Source organism: Copadichromis virginalis, linkage group LG20, assembly GCF_057382275.1.
Source record: "Copadichromis virginalis isolate Kocher_CV1m ecotype Utaka linkage group LG20, C_Virginalis_male_GT1.1, whole genome shotgun sequence".
Taxonomy (NCBI): domain Eukaryota; kingdom Metazoa; phylum Chordata; class Actinopteri; order Cichliformes; family Cichlidae; genus Copadichromis; species Copadichromis virginalis.
Genome location: NC_140637.1, coordinates 34,086,745 through 34,094,443, shown reverse-complemented (window position 1 = coordinate 34,094,443; position 7,699 = coordinate 34,086,745). Strand labels below are relative to the sequence as shown.

At 45.1% G+C, this 7,699-nt stretch overlaps 2 protein-coding genes across 3 annotated transcripts in view; one reads left to right on the top strand and one right to left on the bottom strand.

The window, feature by feature from the left end:
• The window catches only part of commd7 (COMM domain containing 7), a 15,551-nt gene extending 15,461 nt beyond the window's left edge, over positions 1-90 (bottom strand). The window contains exon 1 of the mRNA XM_085442902.1: positions 1-90. This exon is cut by the window's left edge and continues 98 nt beyond it. The gene's annotated coding sequence lies outside the window, so the exon portion shown is untranslated.
• A 5,806-nt stretch (positions 91-5,896) lies between these two features.
• LOC146685272 (DNA (cytosine-5)-methyltransferase 3B-like) overlaps positions 5,897-7,699 on the top strand; it is a 38,939-nt gene continuing 37,136 nt past the window's right edge. Inside the window, exon 1 of one of the 2 annotated variants that reach the window (XM_085443053.1) lies at positions 5,897-6,236. In XM_085443053.1, the coding sequence (XP_085299179.1) occupies positions 6,229-6,236 (8 nt within the window). In that variant the 5' untranslated portion in view covers positions 5,897-6,228. The remainder of the gene's footprint in view (positions 6,237-7,699) is intronic. The other variant, XM_085443052.1, reaches the window with a different exon arrangement.

Sequence of the window (7,699 nt, the reverse complement as noted above, 5' to 3'; positions counted from 1 at the left end):
CGTCCCCAAAACAAACACAGCCCGCTGCGGAGCGCAGTTCCGGGTTATGGATGAGCGCATGCGCACAAGTGTCTGCCAGACAGGTCAAGAAGAAGAATGAAAGATCAAACCTCACGAAAGCTTTTCCTTTAGTTTGACGGAGATTTATTTTTGTTCTTGTAAGACGAACTTTTAGAAGTTTGTAGCAAAAAAGCTGAAAGTTTTTGTTCCCTTTAAAATCACTTTGAATGTTCTCACCACGAGTTTAATTATTTTGATTATTATGCATGCGGATATAAAGCATGTGGAACATTAATTTCAATTTTATTTTATTTGTATAGCATCCTGAAGCAACAACAAGGCGCTTAATTACATTGTTTAGTAAAATTTGTTTAAATGTTTAGTCATTAATATCAAGTCAAAAACGTTATTATTTTCAAATACATAAAAACGTATTCAGGAACATTAGACATGTATTCATGTTATGTATTCAATGGGCTACGGTCTCTTATGCTATTTTACATTAGCAAATAATGCGACATTCATGTAATAATAATAATAAATGTTATTTATAGGCACCCATTAAAATGCTTGAGGTCTCCTTACATTTGTACAGCAAATTAAAATCATATACACAAATAAATCAGAATAAAATGAACACATAAAAGCACAAAATGACTGAAACAGTTGTGATCAGGTGGGTTTTGTGATGTCACTGAAAACGACTTTAATTTTTGGAGAATTCAAAGCATCTATAAATACCAGATGTTCAGAAAACAGCTCACATCTGCATCATGCTGATACGGTGCAAAATGTCAGTCACAAGTCACGAGCCAATGAGCATGCCCCGATGATCTTCCTTCTTGGCACAAATATGGTCAAAACGCATTAAATGAACTTGATGTTTCACTCAGAGCGACCTGAAAAAATCTCTGAGCTCATGAACTCATCAGCAAAGTGCTCGTAGGGGTCAGGCGCACGATCTGATATCGTCGTGTCGGTGTTGTTCCCAGATCATCATTAAAATGTTGTTCCAGGATCAACATTGCAAGTGACCAATCAGAATGTGGTGACGTCATACTTTTGCGACTTCGGGAAAAACTGCAGTAAAACAAAAAACTGTCTTAAGCTGCGAGAAACCGCCTCTGTCTGCCGATCAACGGACCCCGACCCTTTAATAAACACTAAGCAGAACTGATATTGTCCTTGCAACATTGGAATTTCATAAATGCATGAATGGCTTGGCGCGCCAAAGAATAACGTCACAACAATGTGATTGGTCACTTGCAATGTTGAACCTGGAACAACATTTTCATGATGATCTGGGAACAACACCGACACGACGATATCAGATCATCCAGGGGTCAGGCCGAGGGTCGTTTTCTCATCCACTTCAGAAGGACCCAGGTCTTTTTGTAACCGCAGCTGTCGCCCCCTGTTGGCAAGTCCGGGCAGCTTCTACGGACTTTGATTTTCAGGCCTTCAATTCCAAAAAACTCTGGATGCACTTCAGAAGGACTCGAGTGACTTTGTTCTTTTACGTGGCCGAAATCTCCCCTGTGGTCCAAATGAACAGCAAACCTTGTGCTGCTGGAAATCATGAAAAACCTGTTTTCCTTTGGAGGTGATGCTTCTGGAGGTCAATGATCCCAATAACAATGATTATGAGATGGTAATACGATCGTTCCTAATGAAACTGTCCACAGCCCAGCGAGCCCTCTCAGGTCATCAGCTTCAGATCTTTGTTCCCAGAAACAGATCCAAGCTGGAGCTGCTTTCAGTTTCTGCCTTTTGATGATCGATTTATCGATTAAAGTCGATTCTGACTTGGATAACGTGAAATTGATTCATTAAAATCCTGAATCGATTTTTTAATATAAATTTATTTTGCCCAAAACGCCAGAATCTCAGGTTAAAGCTTCAGGTTAAAACAAAATTTCAACAACCACCAAACAGCTGAAGCAGTAAATGAGAGCAGGAACACGGTCTCTGCACAAAGACGTAAACACGAAGCGCCGACCCGACGCGTCAGGATCAGCGAGATGTCGCCTTTCTCACCCGACGGCACGTACGCGGTCACGCCGTCGGGGCTGAAAGCCGACAGCTCGCTGATTTTGAAGTGTCGCTTTGTGTTTACGTCCTTTTTGCGCTGATTCTGAAGCTGCAGGTTTTTCTCTCTCAAACAATATTGACCGAACCAGCAGCCAAAGACGATCCAAACTACGCTTCACATGAACATCGTCATGAATTTCCTCTGACTTTGGCTGTTTTGCTTCCACCACGATCACACTCATGCACAGCTCTCTCTCTCTCTAAATCGATAATCAGAGCCCACCCTTATTGCCCACCATCTACACTGTCGGCCGCTGTTGGATTTTTTTGTTTTTTACTTACTTCCGACAGAAAGCCTCATTTCTGCTGTTCGATACTGAACAAATTGAAACTTTTTACATTTTGCAAAACTGCAAAACGCTGAGCTTTGTCTCTAATCAAACCTCTGTAACTTTGCTCTGCTTCACTTCGTTTTTGACAATATTTTTAAGGTCATCTGCTATAAAAACACAGACCAGGAAAATCACCTTCATGTTTTTCTGTTTCATCCTCAGCTACTTTGACACAAAGGCGTCTGCTGTGCTGCTCACACCTTTGATTAAGTCTGGCAAGTGTCAGCTTCCTTTTTATAGATAGAAAAATATAGATATGTACTGATAAGCAGTGTTGGTCAAGTTACTTGAAAAAAGTAATCAGTAACTAATTACTGATTACTTCCCCCAAAAAGTAATCCTGTTACTTTACTGATTACTTATTTTCAAAAGCAATTAGTTACTTAGTTACTTTTTAACAAAACGATTTACAACCTGAAGAGGTGATAAAGCGATAGATCTTTGAGCTCAATTCTATTATTTCTGCATAATCCATCATACAAAATGTAATCAAATGGAAAAGTCTCTTTTTAAAACTTGTTTTATTAGTTTTAAGCTTTTAACTTTACGCATGAAGCAAACATTAACATTCTCTGACTGGAAGAAATTTGTTTAACATTTAAGATAAGATGACCTTTATTAATCCCACAGGTGGGAAATTTGTTTCGTTACAGCAAAAGTACAAAGTTATGTAGCAGAAATTAGAAGACACTGGAATGGAATAAAATAAAATACTATATACAATAGAATAAAATAGAATACAAATGCTATATACAACAGAGTAAGAAAACACAAAAGTACAACTTTGTCAGAAAAAGATTATTGCACTTAGTGTTATTGCACATGTGTGGATGTGTGTGCTTGATCAGTTGGAGTCTTTGTTGTGGAGTCTGACAGCAGTGGGGAGGAAAGACCTGCGAAATCTCTCCATCCCACACCGTGGGTGCCACAGCCCCTGAAGGAGCTGCTCAGTGCTGTCACAGTCTGCTGCATGGGGTGGGAGATGTTGTCCATCAGGGATGACAGCTTAGCCGCCGTTCTCCTGTCACTCACCACCTCCACTGGGTCCAGAGGGCATCCTAGAACAGAGCTGGCCCTTCGGATCACCCTGTTCAGTCTCTTCCTGTCCCCAGGAGAGATGCTGCCACCCCAGCAGACCACACCTTAAAAGATAGCTGAGGCCACCACAGAGTCATAGAAGGTCTTCAGGAGTGGGCCCTTCACTCCAAACGACCTGAGTCTCTGCAGCAGGTACAGCCTGCTCTGCCCTTTCCTGTAGAGGGCGTCTGAATTATGAGTCCAGTCCAGTCTGTTGTTCAGATGAACACCAAGCTACCTGTAGCTGTCCACAGCCTCGATGTCCATACCTTGGATGTTCAGTGGTTGCAGTGGAAGCTGAGCCAGGACCAGCCGCTCCAGGGTCTTCATCAGGTGGGATGTCAGAGCCACCGGCCTGCCTGTGAAGGGTCTGAGGTGTCAGAGGTGGAGCAGCAGCAGTGGGGGTGGGTGAGTCTGCAGCCGATGTTGCAGACTGCCTCATGGCTGAGTCAAATCTGTTGAAGAAATGATTCAGTTCATTTGCCCATCTCACATCCCTCCCAGGCAGAGAGTTCTGCTGTTTGTGGCCCGAGATGGTTCTGAGGCCTCTCCAGACTTCACCAACGTTGTTTTGTTGAAGCTGGTTCTCCATCTTCTGCCTGTAGCTCTCCTTCCCATTCCTTATCAGTCCCCTCAGCTCTCTCTGCACCCTTTTCAACTCCTCTTTGTCTCTGGATTTGAAGGCCCTCCTCTTCTGCTTGAGGACGGTTTTAATTTCTGGGGTAATCCAAGGTTTGTTGTTGGAGAAACACCGTACAGTCCTGGTAGGTACAGTGTTATCCACACAGAAGTTTATATAGTCAGTAATGCATGTAGTAAGGCTGTCGATGTCCTCTCCATGGTCGTCACAGATCACCTCCGACACAGTCGACTCAAAACAATCCTTAAGAGCCTCCTCGCTCTCCTCTGACCATCTCTGCACTGTGCTGGTGGCTCCCTGCGCACTAAGGGCTCATACACAGGGACAAGGTGCACCAGGTTGTGGTCAGATCTGCCCAGGGGAGGGAGAGGTGATGAGCTGTATGCCTCTTCTGCATTGGCATACAGTAAGTCCAGTGTTTTATTGACTCTGGTTGGGCAGGTCACATACTGGGGGAAGGTGGGCAGTGTGGAGTCCAGTGAGGCATGATTAAAGTCCCCTGATATTATGAGAAGGGCTCTCGGAGATTGTGTTTGCAGTCTGCTGACCACAGAGTGGAGAGAGTCACAGGCTGCATCTGTGTTGGCCGAGGGGGGGACATACGCTGTTATTGCGAAAACATGCGAGAACTCCCGGGGCAGGTAGTACGGACGCATGCTAACGGCTAACAGCTCAATGTCTCTGCTGCAGAGTTGTTCTTTCACTTTGACGTGCCAGGGTTACACCATCTGTCGTTCACAAACACTGCCACTCCCCCTCCTTTCCTCTTACCGCTCTCTCTCGTCCTGTCCGCCCGCAGCAGCTGGAATCCCAGTAGCATCACGCTCGTGTCTGGTGTTAGCGGTGTTAACCATTTAAACCTATTTCCAGCATTCAAAATAAAATAGTTCTTTGTGTTTACACTCAGTCTTTCAAATAGATGCCAGTGAAACACAGCAGTGAATAAATAAAATCAAACACTAGCGGTCCTGTTGCTCTATTTTCACCTGTATAGCAGGAGTGGGGCAGGCGGAGGTTTGCCCTGGTGCAGGTGAGCCGCAGTGGTCAGTGGAAGGATCCGGGAGTTTCTCATTCCCTGGTAGCTACTCGGTGCTTGCTTGGAAGTTTAGGGGTTTTCTTCCCACGCACAGCGGACGCTAATGTTTTTGTCACTTTTTATGGAATCAAACTCAAAGTAATGTGATTACTTCCACGCTTTAAACGCTGCACGCTCATACTCTCTCTGCACTCGATATATGATCCATTGTTGATCTGCACACAGCTGTTGTCACGAACTTCGCACTCGCTTACGTCACTGTCATGAGACATTCTCGCAAAAAAATCACGGTTTTAGTAACACAGTAACGCAGCGTTCCTACGGGAAAGTAACGGTAATCTAATTACCGTTTTTGCAATAGTAATCCCTTATTTTACTCGTTACTTGAAAAAAGTAATCGAATTACAGTAACACGTTACTGCCCATCTCTGCTGATTCGAATCGTGGATCGAATCGATTCTAGAAATCAGTGAGGCCCAGCACTAATTCATGGCACATCTGGCTCGTCTTGTCCCGTCAGGGGGCAGTAAAGCCTGCGCTGTGGTGGAAACAGAGTGATGATGTTTTTTAATCTTTGAGCAATAGGCTGAGATCATGACAGAGAAAATCCATGAAACTCCTTGAAGATTGACTCAGTGCCACAGACAATGTGGTAAAGCGAGGCTGACTAAGAACACACTCTGAGAGAGAGAAGCGTGTTGGTAATTATTGTGGCTCAATAATAGTTCCTGCTCTCACTTTTACCTCGCGGACAGAAAATGGGAGTTAACCATTTCACCTGGGAAAGACCTGATCACTCCGAGCCACCAATCAGCTTCCACCTCCGCCTGCACCCCGCCCAAGAGAGAGAGGGAGCGAGAGAGCGAGAGAGAGCGAGAGCTGATGCGCAGCAGCATGCTTCCACATCGTGAACACCTCCTGCTGCCTGAGGATTAGAGCTCACACTCCAATCTGCGCTCAACTTCAGCGGCTGTGAAAACCTCGTTCGGACTCGGACTCGGCACCAGAGTGTTTCCTCCAAAGTTCCCGCTGTGCAAGAAGCAGACGCGTGCATGGTTATGTAAGTATTTTCCCGGGGAGGGCGCGGGGTGTTCGTCCCTCCAGGACTTACCGAGAGAGTTAGGAACGAGAAAGAATGCGACGTCGCCGGGCAGAGTGCGCCTCGCTGCAGCTCTGAGCTCCACATGTGCGCACAGCTGCGCGCACATGTGGAGCTGAGGGAGCAGAGCGCGATCTGAGGCTCTCCGAGGAGCTTCTCCGTGTCTGCGGCGGAACGTAACTCCGTTAAAACAGTTTTAGTTAGCGCGTAATACACGTGTAATAACAGCCTGGCTGTTCCGGTCAGTGAGTGCACAGCGGAGTGCGCGGGGACGGAAGGTCAGCGGGTTTTTCTTCTCTCGGTGGTTTGTGCGCTGTGAACGCGCGCACGGTGAGTTTACCTTCTGTGCGCCTGACAGTCCTGCTGTCATGGCAAGTATGAACACATGTGCGGCACACAAGTGAAAGTACTGATATGAGCACGCGAGGAGACTTTAAAGAGAAACGGCTGAGGGGAGAAATCTGCGGGGGGGTCACCGGCGGGGGCGCACGGAGCCCTCGTGCTCCAAAAACACACTAGCACGGAGCAAACATGGTGGACGTGTGTTAAAAATGTCCCAAACCAGGGGCGGATCTAGAAAAAGGTGGAAATCAATGCTGCTTCCTGTAATGTGTCATTCATGTGGTTAAAATACAGCAAGTACACACATGTTTCATATAAACACACTCTGTAATGTTCGGATTGGCTTCAGCCCACAAAATCAAACGTTACAGTTACACAAAACGTGAATTTAGATTTGATGCACTGTACGGCAAACACAACAAATAAGCATGTGGCCCAACGTGATCAGCTACAAACACAAGTCTAACTAAAGTCTCACACTGTTAATATTTTATTAGGAACAATCAAACTGTTTCATGCTTAAATTTACACAAAACGTCAGAAATCCGTCAAACCGAATTTTTCACGACGTATTGCGTTCACGCTCTGGGCTCCAGCTGTTTTCATAAACTGTTTGCCTCACTTTATTTGGGGTCAGTCTTTTCAGTTAATTTACAGTTTCTCTCGCACTGACACACTGTGCTGTCAGACAAAGGAAAAGTTACATTGTTACTGTAACAAACATATTTAATCCTTTTTATAACTTGAAATGCAAATAAAACTTGTACATTTTAAAAACTTTTGCAAACAACAAAGTTATCAATCAGGTGTTCTGCATCAAATAAGATGCCACACATATTATTTGCGCCTCTCCAAAAAATAGTTTCTGTCCACTGTAAGAGCGAGGGGCACATCACAGCCTGATACCTGCAGGCCTGACAGCAGCAGGTGTCAGGCCTGCAGTGTCCACAGGTGTCCACCTGTTTCACACCTGCACACAGCGTTTACACTGCAGCCTGCCTTTGGTGGCAGCTGTAGAATTTTTGTGGTGGGTTGGGTACGACGTCTGTTCCTGAGATTACCAAGATTAGGAGGTTCCCATG